The sequence below is a fragment of the Pangasianodon hypophthalmus genome, chromosome 20, assembly GCF_027358585.1.
Source record: "Pangasianodon hypophthalmus isolate fPanHyp1 chromosome 20, fPanHyp1.pri, whole genome shotgun sequence".
Classification (NCBI taxonomy): Eukaryota; Metazoa; Chordata; class Actinopteri; order Siluriformes; family Pangasiidae; genus Pangasianodon; species Pangasianodon hypophthalmus.
In genome coordinates this window covers 20,412,888-20,432,359 of record NC_069729.1, presented here as the reverse complement: position 1 = coordinate 20,432,359, position 19,472 = coordinate 20,412,888, and the positions used below count along the sequence as shown (strand labels likewise).

At 37.2% G+C, this 19,472-nt stretch overlaps 1 protein-coding gene across 2 annotated transcripts in view; it reads left to right on the top strand.

Annotated features, from left to right (window-relative positions):
• megf6b (multiple EGF-like-domains 6b) overlaps positions 1–19,472 on the top strand; it is a 68,690-nt gene that overhangs the window by 16,158 nt on the left and 33,060 nt on the right. Inside the window, exon 5 of one of the 2 annotated variants that reach the window (XM_034313993.2) lies at positions 12,813–12,935. In XM_034313993.2, coding sequence (XP_034169884.2) covers positions 12,813–12,935 — 123 coding nt within the window. Of the gene's footprint in view, positions 1–12,812; positions 12,936–16,653; positions 17,084–19,472 lie in introns of those variants that run through there. The other variant, XM_053227270.1, reaches the window with a different exon arrangement.

The window sequence follows — 19,472 nt, the reverse complement described above, 5'->3', positions numbered from 1 at the left end:
AGTAGTGAGATTTGTGTGTCCCCCCCCCCCCACACACACACACACACCCCCTACCCCACCATTTACACCCGTCCACCTCTAGTAACAAAATGGAGAAAATATAAATGAGAAGGAAGAGAAGAGGGAAAGAGAAAATTTGGAAATAAGAAGCAGGTGTTTCTACAACTTGTGAAGTTTGCATTGTGCAAGAGTGTGAGACTGAGTAGTTTTTCCTCCTCTGATAAAGAATTTTCTACACTTTTCTGGCCACAAGCTTCAGAATCCTGAAGGTGGTTATCTTATCGATGCTCTTCACTTCCTTCTATGATGACATTCGTATACTGATTTCTGACACAAACACAGTCTGGATTTCCATTCAAATATTTCACCATTTTAAGACAAATTCCCAAAATGTTAACAAAATAAAATGTTTTCCCATTAACTAAAGTCAGCTGAAAATCCTGATGATGATGTAAAAGTGATTAGGGAGGAAAGACTACAATCCCCAAAGTGCGCAGCCATGTACAGAAAGAAAAGAGAGGAAACAGCAGCGGAATGGAGAGATTTAACATTCAAGATTTGTTAACATTCTGCTTCATCCTGGTCAGTTTGATGACATTAATTTTACTTTTATTTATTAAATCAAGAAAAACTTTCACTTCTTTGTTTGTTCAAACGGTGTGTGAATGATCTGTGGCTACGTTTATCTTTAGCTATATCTAAATAACGCACTAAAACACATTTATTCCAAAAACCTGTTTCGATCCGTTTCACATCTCCACTTTATCAATAGACCTTTTCCACCTCAGCCAAGTGTAAAACTTTTTTTTTTATATTTGGGTGTCTTTTATTACTTTGGACCCTTCTATTCAAGTTATTCACATTTTCAAAATTCACATAAAAGAGCTGAATTGAAACTTCCAACCAGTTACACATGTTTCTTCCCACCAGCCCTCATCACAAAATCTGATATTCTCACTTTATTCTGGAATTTTCTGCTTATGGATCCTCACTTGCCTATTTTGGTCTTGATGCATCAGTTTCTTCATCTGTTTTCATTCATTTTTTTTTTTAGGCCAGTGTGTTGAGGTCATAAACGATTCAAACAAAATTATATTTGACAGAAGAAGATACAGATTTTTATGATGAGGGAGAAGGAGAGGCATAAGTGAGTCGTGCTGATGTTTTGAAGCAACTTCATCATTCTTACTCTGTGATAAACCTGGCATTCCTGTTTCCTGCCCAGTTTCCTGTTCTTTGTTGCTCTATTTCCTGTGGTGATGCTTATTGAAACATTGAGTAATTACAGCAGACGCCCCCAAGCCTTCAGTCTCATTCATCATCCTCAACGACAGTTGTGCTCTCTCTATACACTCAGCTTGAAGGAGTTTATTCTTCTCCAGATCTTTCCTCTGGGTGTTTTATCAGTTCTTGTTTTAAAGAAAGTGCAGTTTTAACCATTTCATATAAAGTGTCCACACACGTAGACAGTCAATTTAAGGCTCTTTTTTATATTTTAGTAAAATATAACATGTAAATCACCTCCAAATCACTTCAGAGCATTACTGTAAATTAACATAAACTTCTGTTGCACTCTAGACTATTTATCTCCTCAATCTTTACTAACTTTCTACATAAAATAAAAAAAATTATTAGATTTTTAAAAACTAAAAGGTTTTCAAATTAGTGTTTTTGAGAATTTCTTTTTTTTTTTTTTTAACCTCCTTGCATCATGCAGTAGTCTTCAGTAGTAAATCTTGCATGTTCACTAATGTTTAGTAATATTTTCTAAGCAGCATAATGTATTTTAGACCTTAATGTAAAAAAATTTTGGACATTAGAAGATTTATTATTATTATTATTATTATTATTATTATTATTATTATTATTATTATTATTATGAAAGGGTTAAAAAATCCTGAGAGATCTACTCCCTCAAACCTGGCAGCTTCTGCATGCAAATCAATTTATTCACTATTAAAATGTTTATGTTGAAGTTTTTTCTCTTCCTAAATTTGTTCTATTTGGAATCCTTTAAAATTTCAATTCAGTTCAATAGACATGTCATGAATCAGCTTTACAGAAATCTGGAGAAAGATTCAAGAGATCAAACCTGAAAAGGAACCCATCCTCTTCTCATCTCTGCTCGTCACCTCTCACGCTTCGGAAAAGGGTTCTGCACACTGTTTTTTTTTTTTTTTTTTGTGGTTAAGATTTTCTGTATGATTAAAAAGGTCCTAGTTTGGAACCTGCTGATTGGGAAGCACTTTGTGGTACTAATCTGTGTAGAACCTTTAAGGGTTCCTCAAGAGAAACAAGCAAAAAGGTTCCAGTTTTTTGTTTTAAGAGTGTAGCAGTGTAGATAATTCTCTTTAGGGAATCTTATCTGAAGATCCCTTAAGGCTTCTACATTTTAGTTTTTTGCAGCATAAATCAGAGTATATAAAAATCCTCCCTTCGGAATCTATTGATGCATCTTTCCTACAGACACAGTGCTCTGTGGTTTTTCTTATTCGTCCCCCAAGCAGAAGCTTGACATAGTCTCGATAGCTAGAACCCTGACAACGCTACAGCCGTCCCTGGCTGGGAGTCAAGGGAACAAATCTGGCCGTGTTCTCAGGGTGGGTGGCTTCTCTCATGCATGCTCTCTCTCTCTTCCCTGTCAATCATAGTGACACTAGCCAATCATGAGCGTCTGTGAGCTCATGTATGAGGAAGAGGGTAGATAGCGAAGCTTTCCTCTGAGTGTGTTACGCTGCCCTGCGATTCAGAATGAGCAAAAGTTCAGAAAGATGCAGAGGTTGGCTTCACGTGTCTCACAGGAAGCACACACTTGGTGGGTGGGAATTGGCAGGAGACCAAGTTGGGGAGAAAATGGTGAAAAATAAAACAAAAACAAACAAACAAACAAAAACCCAACACTTAATGTTACTTGCAGCTTTTCTGGAAGGTTGAACTTTTTGGAAGTGCTCTGCTGTGACGAAAGAAAACCCCAAACTCTAGAGCTTTTTCAAAGTGCCGCATTCTGAGCATCATGTAAAACCTGCACTGGTGAGAAAAAAAAGCAAATGTGAAATCTGATTTGAGACAACACAAGCATTTCCCAAGCTTCGTTCTCTCATGTGCTAAAGTCTTGCTCAGCACTGAAGCTTTTTTCCTCATGATGACCCTCAGCAGACAGATGTGTGCCCTGTGATGGTTCATTATGAAATCAGGGCCTGTGTTTGACGCGACAGCGTAAAGCCATTTAACTCAGCAGCGTTACTCAGGGTTTGGAGAAGATAACGTGTCGGCTGATCACGTTTGCTTTGATAGCTACAGCATCCTCAGGCTGGATGTGATCAGAGCTGGACAAACCCAAGCCAGCACTCGGTCATCTCTTATACGCGTACACAGGTAACAGCCGTAATCTTATTCATCGACGGCTAATCAATACCCAGCTTGTGTTTTTACGTTAGCGGAACATTTTCTGAACGTTATGGTTCTGGAAAATTTTGGAAAATTTCTGCAACATTCCTGCAACATTTCTGTTGGAATAACCTTAACATATTATCATTTCCACACTATTACTTTTTAATGTTTATCTGGTAGTCTTGTCTGCAGCGTTCTTATAACATGACATGAACCATGACATGAATGTTGCAGGAAAGTTATTTCTGTAACGTTACAATCTAAGCTTCTGAGAACCTGCCGAATATTTACTGAACATCTATCACAATAATTGATAATGATTGCATCTGGCAGATTCAGAACTGTTCTGTTTCAAAACATTTCATTTACTGTGTCTATTAATTCTGCATGTATATAGATATTAAAGCGGATATTATACCAGGTGATGCATATTTACAACACTAAAAAAAGAAATAAGCAAGCATTATTACACACAAAAAAAAAACCCAACAACCAAAAATGCAGTAAATCAGATGGTGTTCTTGCGGCGAGGTTCCTTCCAGCACACGCAGCAGTAATTGAGGCATTCCTCGTGCTCGTGCCGTGTCGCTGCAGGCTTCTACACCGTGCCTCCGGGAACAAAAGGTCAAACAGTCAGGTCCTAACAGGTAGCACACAGACACGGCACATGCAAAAGGTCAAAGGTCATCACCTGAGGGTCTGAAAAGCATATTTTCATCCTCTGTTTACATCATGTAGAGCCATAAAGCATTGTAATGGGAAGTGGGCGTGGCTGATAGCTCAGGGACATGTGACGTATGGGTTGAAGGTTATGAAGGGATGAAGGTTATGAAGGGATGAAGGTTATGAAGAGTTCTGACCAATCAAGGAAAGAGTATTAGGAGAACGTTTTCAGCCATACACACACCTCAGATAACTTTTTTTTTTTTATTTACGTGCAACCAAATAGCAAACGAAACAAAAATTCACTCAGATTCAGACTCGACAAAGGGACTAATAGGTGTGAAAGAATGCTAAACATAATGGAGTATGTTTAGATGCTAAGCCTTTAGCTACTAGCTATATGTTACACTTTTTATAGCTAGCTTTGTATTTTTAAAGTAGGTGGAGTCTTAGTGCTTATGGTGCTATGCTAGCGTTTGGGCTGCCACAGATAGAAACAACTCCTGACTCTTTGTTTATATTTAAGTGAGAAATTGGGAAGATTAGTTTTTTCCCCCCAAATCTACGATTCCTTAAACTCCACCCTGAACGATGCGTATTAATTTTTAGAATTAATGTGACTTTCAACAGCGTCTATGATTTATTTTGCAATTAAACGCTGAGTTGATGAATTTGGTTTAATTCTTTCATCAACATGTTGTATTGTTTTCACACTGGTTAATGGTTTAACTATTTGAATACCTGCTGATTGAGTGGCGCAGAGGGATTTAGCCCTCGCTTCATTTCTACCTAAAGGCAGCGATGCAGCGGCGCTTTAGTGCCTTAGTCTGTCCTGCTCTCTCACCTGCTCCTCTCTACACCATGCTCAAATACATCAGCTTTCACGCTAACGCTGCTGTCAACACCATCACCATCACTCATCATCTCATAGAGCTGAGTCGTATAGCTGCATTGCATTCTGGGATTTTATCTCCAGTGTTTGCTCCAAAGTCTCCACTACTTCTGCACTGGATTTCTTATTAATATGACTGACTGAGTTTGTTGATTGACTGTTATCACTTATGTTTGAGATAGCTGAGATAATAATTGTAACCATGCTAGCAATAACAAAATCCCCTTGTGATGTCAGCGAAAAAACACCACAACCGGCTACAGAAACACGACAATCACCAACACGTCACACAGTTTTCAGTATAAACATATTTAATGAGCTTCAGGGTGGAGTTTATCTTTAACTGCTTGGATTGTGATTATTTATGTCCCCTTAACCAGACTAGTTGTTCGGTCTGTTCCTGTCCGTATGCTGTGTATTAGAAAGGAAAACCACTGAGCTTTTTCTCTGACACTCTTCACTCCGGCGTGTAAATCTGCATCACTGCTGTACTCCAGCCAGTATTTTGGAGTCTCGGAGACCAGGCTGCTGATGGCTACGTGTTATCTATGGAGCGACGGCGGGTATTTGTCTGCTGTGTCCTGTCAACACATGCCTTAGGAACAAAAAAATGTGTGGAAACTAAATGCAGCTGGTTAAAAAGAGAGATATGCAGAGAATTCGCACACAGTCTGTGTCCTCTTTGCTGCGGTTAGAAGTGTGTTTACTAAACGCTGACTCATCAGTTCAAATCGTTTCTACAGCATGATCACTTGCTTTACTTTTTGATACGATGGAGAAGATTTATGTAAGCTTGTATTTAATCTGTTAAATAAGTAGTCTAGTCCAAAATTAGACTCATTTCATAGTGATAGTTTATTACAGGTATTACAGCTGGTTTTATTAACCAGTCATTATGACTCACTTTCGTCATTCAATTCCTTCAACTATGATTCTTTTAAGAAAGACGTTTCCTTGTCCTTTTGTTGTTGTTTGCCTAATGATGTCTTTGGGATGTCTTTCATTGTGAACTTTTATCACTTTAAGCAATTCCATTTCCATAGAATTAATACATTCAGTAAGGAATTAAACACTGTGTGTGTGAGGTGCTGTTATAGTAAAATAATCAGCGATGGGGTGGTGTGATGAAGCGGACTCACTCTTACCGCCCTGAAGTTGATTCTTTTCCTATAACAGCATGAAGTGTTTTCTTATGCCACAGCTATTTATCAACAATTAATTAAAAAAAATGTATTAAAGAACAGCATCAAATATCATACTTTTTATCCACTTATAGTTACATTTAATGCTATGGAATGTCCGCAAAACAAATTAGTTCCTGTTCTCACTTATGTTATAGCAGCTACACTGCTATGGTCTGGAATTGTTTCCGCCTACTACATCCGAATACCTCGTAAACTTCATGATCGCTTTTTTCCATTTCCGCCTGTAGTTAAATCTCCAAAGGATATCTAAAGCAAAGGCAGCTGTTAATGTGCAAACAGGACTGAGTGTCATTAGAAGACTCCTACATCCAAGTTTCCCTTTTTGATCTGTTCTTTTGAATCAGGATGTATGTAATTTAGCTGGTTTTCTTCGGGTTTAAAGAATGGCTTGACCTTCTGGGAAATTAATAAATGAATTAGACTGAATGTCAGTAATATATAAAATGTAAATAAATCTGTAAAATTTGACCAATCGGCTGCCAACTGTGCCACTGACTGGAAGGTTGTGAGCTCAAATCTCACTATTTCTACAAAATCACTACAAAATGTGCTTTGGATTGGATGCTATATCATTTCTTTTGCCTTGGATAAAAGCATTTTCCAAACAGGTAAATGTGAGCATACAAATGAAATCTATTTTCTAATTAATTCTGATTAATTTTAAATAATTTAAGCAATTATGAGCAGGTTTTAGAGTAAATCTGACGGGGCATTTTTAGTATTTATGGATACACTGATTTATTTTAACTGTCCAGTAATCCATGTAAGCAGGAAAGTTAATATTATTATAATGATAATGATAACAATTAGTTGGAAGCCAAGTCATTTTTTTTTTAACATTTCAAATGATTTATTCTTCATTAGTGAGGTTTTATTTCTAAATGTGATGAAATTGTTTTAGAAATATCTTTAGTTTTAGAAAGCTAAAATGCATAATTACATATTAAGAAAATCCCCAAGATTCTAAACTCTAAGTAATGTCTCCTAAATCATATTTTCTTTCACTTACAAAAATAAGAGATCTTCGTAATGACATTAATTCCAGGGGATGAGTTTTGTTTTTCTTATTTCTTTTCAAATTAAGCTCTCATAGCATTCCTCAGTAGTAACAACAGTGGCAATAAAAAGTATTTAGAGCTGAATCATTTTATTTGGTGAAGTTTCATCCCTCCTCTCGGTCTGGAACAGTTGTGAACAGATGTGAACAGTTGTGAACAGATGTGAACAGTTGTTTTCTGGTCTCTTTAGTGTAGGTGGACGACAGAGCATCTCCTCCTGTATCTAATTTATCAGCTTTAGGAATTCTTCACATGGTTTGGAAAATGCACAGATGGTTACAATACCGTATTTCAGTAAAAGTTTGTGTGGGTGAAGGAGCGGTGTGGTGTAAGACATTTATCCTAATAAAGATAATAACAGGAACACAGTGTTTAAAATCTTTTATCTGATCAAATAGAAATGCAGCGAGACAAACAGAAAGCGGAGTAAAGAACAGATGGGACGCACATTTAGCACATGTGGAACAAATGAGACACAATTATTGTCCTGTCTGGCCAAGGTGATAAGATGGGACAATTTGAAAGTGTACTTACTCATACAATATTATAACATTTTTAATGTTTATTTAAATGTGTTCAGTGTTTATGGAGTTTCTGTATACACCAAACCAACAGTAGGAGGCAGTGTAGACTCTGTAATTCTCAATATTTTAGGAATCATATCACACACACACACACACACACACACACACACAGCCATGTGTATTAGTGATGGGAATTCTGGCCATTTTAGTGAGTCAATCTATTATTTGACTCATCAGTGATTATAGTTCTTTCCCTGAAATTATGTCATGAGATATTAAATGTTATTAAATTATGCTAGAGGAGTTAAGATATTATATACATATCCAAATAAAGTATGTATACATATTATATACATAATCCAAACAAACAAACAAACAAACAAACAAAGGGGGGGAAACGGCTCTCAACCTAAAAGAGCCGATTCAAAGAGCCGATTCAAAGAGCCGACTCGCTCGCAAACGACACACGAAGTAAATTTCATTTAATTGTACAAGGTTTGTGTGTTTGTGTAGCTTATAATCGTCTGTATCTTTTATATATGTTTTGTAGTGTTTTGTATGTGTGTTTGGAGTTATACAGTCTAGTGGAAATGTTCACTTTAATTATTTTTCTACTCACACGCTGTGTTGAATCTGCTGAGTGATTTGTCTGGGTTTATTTCTAGCTCTGTAATTGGGTGAAACAACGATTATTCCGTTAGCGCGCGCGTTTCTGTTCCTCGCGCGCAGGAATTTAAATTTGAAATGTAACGGTTTTAACGGTTGAAGTTGTCACATATATTAATTAAAGGTGAGTGATTTTTATTAACATAAACAACTAACCATTATAAGTGATATAATTTAGAAAGCTTTATATACACACATTGATTTTCGTATTTTAGATTTTACAGATTAACTTAAGTACCAAAAATGGTTTGTAATGTTCATAATGAGAAAATCACAATGTAATCAGTTCAAAAGTTATAATATACTCTACATATATTCCCTAATAATAATAATAAAAAACTACTTTACAATCTCTTTTGTATCCAATGAACAGCTTTTACATCCTAAACAGTTATATTCAATTCCACATTCAGAAAATCTTTCTTTGTTTCAACTCTTCCAGATGTCATACATAAAAGAGCATTATTAGCTCTTTTTCAACTCATTTCCTGTAACTTCTGCATCACTGTTGTGTTGGAGAACAAGCTCATTTTCTTTATTGTTAACTTCTTGGAATTATTTTTTATTACAGGAGCTGTGAGTAGGAATGACTATGTGGAACCAAAAACCTGGAAAATGTTTCAGTCAGGAGGAAAAAAGAAACACAGTAGTGTCCCTCTTACTGGTGGCATCCAATCTACCAATCGCTTCCCTTCTGCATAAATTTACACTTTTTCAGCTCTTTCACAAGGCTCACTTCTGTCACTTTATTCTCCAGGTCGCACTGAGAATAAACGACTTCCGGTTGCTTTGTTGTGTAGCTGAAATTGTTTTGATTATTTCATAGCAGTTTTCTATAACCCAATGAACCACATCACATCATGTAATTTTCCAACCCGTGCGAATCTGTGCAGTTATTTAAATGCACCAGTAATGTTGTCTAAAAGATTCACCTTTTTATGACTTAAGCCATGGTCTCACGATGATGTGATTAGTCCTTGCACATCTAGAAATGCTGCGTTCTCTGTGAACGGACTCCGTGCTAACGATGACCCAAGCGACACTATCTAGCTCCAGCGGTTTACTTTGGCGTACAGCCTGTTAGCACAAGACTCCGAAGCTATGCTATCAGCGTTAGGCTACATAGCAGCTTGGCTACATCACAGGAAGACACACAATGCAAATCAGGAATGCAAGCACACAAATCTTCTGTGTTCACAGGTTTTGGGACATACTGGGTTTGGGGAATGAACAGGCATGAACAGAAAGCGAAGGAGCCGCTGGTGGTTTTTACTGGCGTCAGATAACGGTTCCTGTGAAGTGATGGATGAGTTTATGGGCCATACTGATAGTCCAGTGAAAGAAATCCAAAATTGTAAATATATAAGTCACAGCTTTGGCCTTCTATAAAAGAGTTCATGTGGGTGAGAGCCGAAGCCTGGTGCTCAGGTGCTGTAACGGAGCTTTGCGGGAGGTTCAGTAGCTCTGACTGGTGGCTTGTTAAAATGCATTAACCCGTGACCGGGGCACACACAACGAGACAACACGGCGAGAAACAACTGAACAAATATTTAAAAGTGGTGTGAGTTATGCCTAGAGGAGCACCACATCCATGTCAGAATAAAGGAATGGATTTTCTTCTGTGTTTAGAAACAGCTGGTAGGAGCACTGTATAGAATAAATCCGTTTTATTGAAAGAGAAAATGGAGTGGTTTGTCACACATCAGTTTCCTGTATCACAGGAATTGCCATAATACACCATGAGAACTTTAAATATTCCAATCTAACATACCCGGAGTCTGAAGTAACAGGTTTTGGCCTATGAAAATATATCTAATGCTTTGTGATCCACCTTTGTCTGAGGAAAATTCCTATTTCCGTAATTTATACCTCGTTACTCTCATATTATTTGTCGATTACATGCTGCAGAAGAGATCAAGAATATCTGTCAAATACTCCTCATAGTCTGATTGAAATCACTGGCTGATTATTTTTAAGTGCAAAACTGCTGTTCTGCTGGCGGGTTGTTTGTAAACCTACAGTATATATTGTATTACATATCGTATATCGTAGAAAATGTCTTGAAATATCGTGATATGATATTTTTATCACATCACCCAGCCCTGGTAACCACAATAAAGATGTAGTTATGAGAATGAGGAAGGCATCCCGGCTTTTCAGAGTTTAAAAGGTTAAATAATGTAAGAAGAAGTGTTTAGAATGTTTTTTGGAACAATGCAGAGATTTGTCTGGTTTTCTATTCATTAATAGAGGTCTAATTTGAACCAGATGAATATATAAACCAAGATTGATGCTTTGTTTGCTCAGATCATATTTTTGAATATTACATTTCAACAGTCTGCAGCTCTTTCTGACCACACAAACTTTCTGATGGGGTCAAATAGATTTCTTCCTCATTCACCTTTGAACTTGAGTCCATTAGCACAGAGATTTGAAGTGAACTGCCGTTGCCTTCTGGAGTCATGCACGTGTGTGTCCTGTGCTAGAGCCTGCAGGCGACCCATGCATGATTTCAGAGGTCTACTGGACTGATGTCTAGGATTTAGGCAAAACCGTTAAAGTAAAGCAGTCCCTATGTGCATTGTCATGTTTTATATAACATATCATTAATGTATTACTCAGACTTTTGTGTTAGTTTTGGGCTTTCAGTGCTGTAGCTGTGAATACTTATCCCTAACACAAGACCTTTGACCTGGTTGACCCTGATTACACACACTTAAGAGAAGCGAAGAACCTGTAATTATCCAGGGAATCCTTAAGGAACCGTTGAGAAAGTAGTTCCTCACATTTTATTTTTGTGGTTAATGGTTCTAGGGTAAAGGGATTCTACTTGGAACCATTTTTTGGAAAGGAAACTTTTTGTTATAGGGTTCATTATATAGGGTTCTCCAAGAGGTGCAAGTTCGAGACCATTAGGGTGCTGGATAGACCCGTCTTTTCTAAGATTGTGCCGGTGTATCATAACATTTCAGCGGCACTTTGGTTTAATTACACTATTAATTATGTAGAACATTCTTTACTTCCCAAAGGGGTTCTACTTGGAACTGTCTCTGGTGGGGGATCACTCTGTTGTATGGTTCCACATAAGGCCATTCAGAGTTCCCCATGCAGAAATAAGACAAACAGAACCCTTTTTGAAAGCTAAGAACCCTTAAAGGAACTTCTGGGTGAGTCTGCGGTAGACACTTTAAATGATTGCTTTTCAAATGATCTTTTTAAGAATATATAGAACTTGTCAGGAGTTTATAACATTTAGCTAAATAGTACTGGTACTTGACACACAAAAATGGTTCTTTATGGTTTATTGAATAATTAAGGGTTCATAACTTCTTAAAATCGTTGTAATTGGAACGCTTTCTGATAGGAAAACATTCTGTTATAGAGTTCTACATAGAACCTTTATGGGTTCCCCAAGAGAGACAGAAGAAGAAGAACCTCCATCATGTTTTTGTTGTTCAGGCTGATCTAGAATCAGAGTTCAGGATCTTACAGGAATGTGGTTGCTCAGAGCTTGTGGCCTAGACTTCATGTGTGAAATCACAACCACATGGAGGAAAAATATCAGGCTTAACTTTTTCTTTTGCTAGGTCTTGAAACAAGAGAATTTCACGTAATCACCCCAGTAATTGTCAAAACACCTCAGGGTGGATTTCCATTGATAATTAAAGCTGTTTCTAACCATTTTTCTGTTTTGTAATTGGTGTCTGGAGGCCGGTGTGATGAGATGTTTACTGAAATGAAGTGTTGGGGAAATGCACAATAGGTGTGAGATGTGTAAATATCTGCATGTGTCTGAGGTGAGAGATGAACACATGGGGTGGAACTGAAGGAATAATGAAGCCTCTTGCTGTTTACTTCCTCTGCATTATTTGGACTCATTTCATTAATTTATAGTCTGTGGCTGTGATTTTGGAGTCACACACATTTCAAAACAAAACAAAATAAAAAAGTTATACCGCAGCATGGCTGAATTCTCAAATCTGATTGGTCAGACGGTGTGCATTATTTTCATATAGCCCCCTGACGTTCGTCCCTTCAGTCAGTAAAATGAAGCCCACAATGACTGACATGAACAACATCTTTTATCTCATTAACTGGGGATGAATGTGTTTACTTTGTTGTGGATTATTAATGCTAATGTTCATGGTTCATGTTAACTAATGCAGTAAGTAATGTTAGTTAAGGGAACCTTAAAGTGTATTTTAGAAACATAATTCAAATCTCCAGCCCCCGTGATCCCCAAACCGTATCACTTATAATCTCTTGTGGTGACCTTATTTATAACTTAGTTATACATCATTATACATTCGCTGTCCTTGACATGGTTCTTTATATGTAGTGTGATTGCCGAAGGCTTCGGTTGGACTTCTGCTTGTGAACTGCGTGTCATTGTCTTGTGTTCTCTCTCTGTCAGATGTGAACGAGTGTGAGGAGACGAACGGAGGCTGTGAGGCTCTATGCTGTAACACTATTGGCAGCTTCTACTGCAAGTGTCCTTCAGGACAGGAACTCAAGGAGGACGGCAAGACCTGCCAAGGTGAGCACTTAGGAGGACGTTATGTCTGAATAAAGCATGCAAGGGGTCATAACTTTTCTGATTACTTCATTTGTGTGATATCCAAAAAAAAAGTCTCTTGATTTTTACGTGAAGTCACTCGATTCCAATCACGAGAGACATAGTGACACACAGACTTTTTCTGTCTGTATCTGGAAGTGATTGTAGACATCGGAGAGATGAGGTCATTGTCTTGCATTACATGATAATACATGATGCGGCAATATGCCATGGACCTTATCGTGAGCTGTGATGAGCCTCTTCATGAGCCTCTGTACTACATTACACTACATCTCTGCTGTGGCTTATTGACTTTTAGAGAGGTTGTGACTCCATCACTCAGGTGTCCTCCTTTTATCATGATCAATACAATACTCATTAAGTTGTGCAAATTCCCTCTATCATGGAAAGGATCTCGCCATCTAATGGACAGTAAATCAATTGTAGCAGGTACATATAAAAGAGCATAGAGTATCAGGTACATCAATTCCTTCCACTTGTAGCTTTCGTTATGTTTTTAATTTTTCCACATCAGTAGCTGCATGATGAATCTCAAAAGTGTACAATTTAAAATTTTCGAGTACTGTCATGATCCACAAACTGTTTTAAACTTGTAAACTAGAAGTAAATCACCAAGGCCAAATCCCCCAGCTTTCACACGTGTGTTTACGAAGTGTTGAGAGCTGAAAGGATAAATATTGTAGATTTGGTGAAAATGCATGTGAAGTAGAAAATAGAAATCAGTGAATTGAAAGAGGAAAATGTCTTTTTATTTTTAATCAATTCAGAGGTGCTTTATTTGCTATTTACTGCAACTGCGTCTTTATTATAAATAAATGTCTAATACGTGCCACTCTGTACTGAAGTGTTATGTATGTTTATTCTGTGTTCCTAAAGCTTTTCTATAAATTATGTATACATGATGGATCAGAAGTGGTGTGTATACGGTTCTCAATCAGATCTGTTTACCGGCTGAGAGTGCTTATATGATGAGCTCGAGAGAAAACACTGAGTCAGCATTGCGAGTGCCAGCAGTGCAGCACGAGCCTCAAGCCAGCATCTTCACTGGCTCCTTTTCTCCCTTCTTTCTGAAACTCCCAGATCTTTACATCATTAAAAAGTGTTTTTTTTCTTTTCACACACAGTGCAGTACGTCTCACACACTCCAGCTCTTTGACAGTCTAATTAAAGTTACTTCACAGACCTTGCCAAATGATCTCACATTAGAAGTTGATCTTGAATTTGGCGCCTGCTTGACCCTCCAAAAGCTTCATATCATCTTCTTTTCCACTCTTATCATCTTCTTCCTCTCCAATCTCGACCCAAAACACCTCCCAGAATACCGTGGGTTTGTGGAATGTGTATGCTAATCAGCCCCAGACCTGACTTACAGGAGGAGAAGAGTCCGTATCTTTATGTGAGCATGTCGCACTTCAATACCAGCCAAAAGAAAGTACCAGCAGGTCTGGACTGAACCAGCAGCTGGACTTTGTCTGCATACACACACACACACACACACACACACACACAGAGCAGTGTACAGTGTGGACGGGCTGAAGGTCATATCAGAGCACACTTTTGGCTCATGGTTCAAGGAAGCCTTTATTTCCTTCACCAGCATCAATTTTATACTTAGACCAGAATTAACAATTAGTGTTGCATTAAGATGTACTGTAATTACAATTTTTAAATAATTAATCAATTAGTGACTTTTTTTAAAAATAAATTTAATATTTAACTTATTACATTAACTCTGTTATGAATTATTTCTTAAAATGTTTTAAAAAGCTATTTATGTCCATCTAGACTTACATAAGAAGAGTATTGATTAAGTCAAAACTGTTTATTGATTTTATTTATTGATTTGATTCGATCTGTACTGTATTATAAAGCAAATTTTATTTTGTTTCAATACTAATTTTAATAATCATAACCATATTTGTGAAGCAAATTATGTAATTTAATTATGTAAATTAATTTTGCATATAAACGAATTTCAGAAAGTACAAAATTTAATGAAGACGTATAACAAACAAAATACTTGAAGAATTAAAGTTTAAGGAAATATAAAGGTATAGAAACAGTAATATAACAGAAGTAGTAGTTATTAAAAATAGACATAATTTAATAATAAGGTAAAAAGAAGAGTTTCAAGCTGTGTGTTGAAACTGGTGTTAGAGAGATCCTAATGAATATTAAAAAATTATATTGAAAAATGATATTTTGCATTTTAGAGTGTCTTCTTGTGTTTTGCCTTTGATATAGAAGTTCAGTAAAGCCACATTTTAATCAAAGAAAAAAAATGCCAAAGAGGAATGTGCAGGAATCCAGGGTCAGGCTGATGTTAAACACTTTCTGTCTCCTCGCATGTGGAGACTGGCAGCGTTTATCTGTACAGTGCGTTTGTCTGGAGACGGAATAACGCTCAGCTGTGCTTCTCATCACACAAATTACTGCCATCGCATAGAAATTCACTCACTGATCTCGCTGATGAGTTTGTGGGAAATCCATTACGCTAAATCGTATCTTGGTCATTCCTCATCTTTCTGGCTTTGTAAGTATGATGTAATCAGACGGTCTGTCAGCTGCTTATTACTGAAATCAGGCTCCAGAAGGCTGAGTACACAACCAGAATGCCCAAACCCTGTTTTTATTTCATCACTTAGCAAATATGAATTTTTTACCTTCTTGATATACTTTATTTAAGTATATATTATTGAAAACTTGAAATGATTTTCTACATGTTTGAGCAATGCTGGTATTTATTTCCTTTACCTGATGTTAACTAAGTTACCATTATGCATCTCTTTTTTTTTCAGTAAGTACTTATTTATTTATTTATTTCATTTATATTAGTGAAGCACAATGTGAAGTTTGAGAAATATAATTTGACTGAGCTTTTTTGGTAATGAGGAAATGAGAACAGCCCTTAATCGTGGACTCGGACTTTTGGACCCTGTTGTACACTCTTTAAAAGTTTAAAACTTTAGGCTTCTAGCTTTACAGTACTGTATTATTCCAGTACAGTAGATTAAGGTCTTTTAAACTGTAAATATTTTCCCCGAATTCCACATAGGCTGCTGTATTGAACGCTAAAGCACATTTACGGTATTATACTGGTTTAAACACAGTATTATATTGTAGAAATTCTTTACACTGCATGCTTTATATTTCTCCAAAGAAATGACAATAAAGTACAGCATTCAATTAATGCACATAGATTACAGTGGAATTAATTAATGTTTATTTAATGTGCCATAAAATCAGACTTCGAATCGTAAAAATTATGAGATATATATATCATATAAGGCAAAAAACATTTGAAGTTACAAATGTGCAACCAATGTAAAACCAGTGGTATGCATGCACTTCAGAAATTTCTCTTTCTCTTAATGTATTGTATTTAATTTACAGAACAAAACTGGGAGTATAATAATTTTCTGTAAGACGTACAAACTTCAGTCTCAGTCGTCGTCTTTGATCCATATAATGTTGAGTGACAGAAATACAACATAAACAGTAGTCTTAAGGCTAATATGAGCACATCATTTTATTTTAAAAGTGGCCATTTAATTGTATTTTTTGTTGTGCAACATGTAGAGCATAAAAACCTTTTTAAACCAAGACACATCTGTGAGCGGAGCAAATACGGTGATTTCATGGATGAAAGAGATTTTTTGGGTAAATTTATGTTTAACAGAAAGCTGAAATTCTTCCTGTGTTGAATTGGCCCACAATAAAAGGAGTGTGAGGTTCGTGGAAAAGGAGGGGACTGAGAGAGACAGAGTGAGAGAGAGAGAGCTGATGTGAATACTGCTATATATGAGTGAGGGAAGAATGAAAAGAAAGACTCCTGACTCCTGACTCCTGGTTTCTTCTCTGACCACCGAGCCTGACTCTGACCTCTGTCTTCCTGCACGTATCCGTATCGGTGTCCATCACAGGGACTGAAGTGTTCCTCATCATGCCATCGCCAACGTGGCTGGTGCTTTCTTTTGTCTTCACTGGGCTTCATCTCAACTCTGTTTATTCGACATATTATTCTGCTTACTGGCATCATTTTAGGGGCTGTTACAGGCCATCGTGCTTCACTGCATATAACAGGTTCAGCATGGGATACCTGAGACCAGGTGAGTGCTCAGTCATCCTTCTTTTCCCTCTACATGCGTCACTGGCAAACAGATGACTTTCCGAGTAGATGCTATATTACGCAAGGAATAAAAATCTCTGCGTCGTGATGTTATTGTGAAATAATGAGGGACTGGGAGGTGTGATGATGCAGAGTGACTGTAAAGATAAGACTTTATTAATCACAGTGTTACAGCAGCAGACAAGAGACTATATAGAAGCAGAAGAGTACGCAAGAGTATGCAAATGTCCAAAAACTGTAAAGAATATATACAGAGAAAATTAGATTATGTGCAAAATGGGACAGAGTATAACCAGATACGCCACCCTGAAGTCGATTATTTTCTTATAACAACACATACTGAAGTGTTTTATTCCTCTTATACCACAGCAATTTACCACAGATTACATTATAAATTAAAAAATGAAACGTTTTACGTATAAAGTTATACAATGTTCGCTAAACAAGTTCCTGTTCTCACTTACATTACAGCAGCTATAAACAGTCGTTCCCTCACCAGCCTTTAGTTAATAAGACAAAAAAAAAGCAGCTTTACCTCTGACTGTTACAAAGCGCTGACACTGGAGACTCCTTCCGTAAATGTTCAGTAAATGTCTCCTTACAGAAAACTTCACCACATCGACGATTACACGCTTTTAATCCTTTTATGTGGAGAGTCCGCCGCACAAGTCCCTGTGAATGTTACTATAGAAATGATAACTCATGAAAATGAGCGCATTAATATAAACCTGTGATTTACTGTCAGAACAGACGGCATTTTAAATGTTGTGTACGTGGCTTTATCTAATGAATGATCTACTGGTCTCCTCCTTCATAATACCAGAGCTGGGTTTAGTATATCCCCTGCTGTATCACCCAGACGTGCCGGCCGCTCCATGCTTCTTCATACTTGTTAGGAAAGATGGGGGCTTTATCTCAATGTTGAGGTTATCAAGCGCATACTTGGCCAGCTCTGCATCCAACACCTCCAAGTTTACTTCATCACAACCAGTTTGTAAAGAAACAGAAGTCAGAAAAAAAATAAAAGTTGAGAAAACTCCTTCCTTTCCCCATCACATGGTCTTCATTTTGGAAATTTTTGGTCGGATCACTAGTTCTGAATTAGCAGAGATTAGCCGTTTAAAGTGTGTTACATATCCCCTGTGTGTTTAACTCCTTGTGTCAAAGCATTCCACATTTTTAGTACATTTTGCCAGTTAAACCTCCAAACCAAACAAATCTGCACTGTATGTATGGAACGGGAGAACTTGGCTTGGCAGCGTTCCTGGAAGGACCTGCAGTCTCTGTAAGCACAGATACATCTATGGCACTAGCTCCATATGCAGTCTGTTAGTGATGGAAGTAAGTGCTGAAGGCTATGAACATATTTTTAAAACGATGCTCCAGAAACGTTGTAGCTATAAAGCAAACCTAGAAGTGACTTATTGGAGGCTAGCATCTATAACCATTAGAACGGTTGCTTTAGAATTTTGGTGGCAGTTTGATTAAATTACATTATTAGAAAAAATTGGTTATTTAGGTGGTGTTTCAATTTTAGACCTGCCTTAGTAATTGGTACACTCTTAGAAAAACGCTTTCTTTAATGGCTCATTGGATAATTAAGGTTTCTTGGCCTCCTTAAAAGCATTGTACTTGACAATTAAAGTCTCTTTTGCAGGCTTCTACATAGAACCTTTCAGGGTTCCCCAGAGGGCCAACCGAAGAGGCTTTAAGACTGTATTGCATGAATATAAAAATACTGATGTACGTTACTGTATTTACTCATTCTACCGGCAGTCTTTGTGAAAGCTGGTGTACTTCATAATAATAATAATAATAATAATAATACACTGACAGAATGTTTTGGAGGACCCATACGTTAATTTTAGCTGCCTCTGTGTTTAAATACCTACTTAAATCCCACAAAGGTAATTTGTCAGGTGGTTCCAATTCATATTGCGATTTACTTTCCAATCCAAAACCATCATCAGGAGTTCAGTGGAAGTTCTTACGTGTGATCCTGAATTCACTTCCATGAATTCATTAATGGAATTCATTTGAACAATTACAGAAAATATTGGCACACACGTAAAGAACATTCCCTGAACTTAACTAGCACAGCGCTCTTATTGAGTTTTATGGACACAGTTTTGTTTTGCTATCGATCGATTAGGATGAAGATACCTCCGAGCCCTTCTGTAAGGTAATCTGAGTCCCATATGGTGCTCATTTGCAAAGAATGGCTCTGAAACAGTCACCAAGGAAAGCTGGATGACGCTGCATCTCCTGCAGAGGTTCTGTGTTGGTGCACAGCTACAAACCTGGTTATTGCGGCGTTATATAGCATCACCACTCTAACATATAACACTAGTCTCTTTCATTCCGTTTGG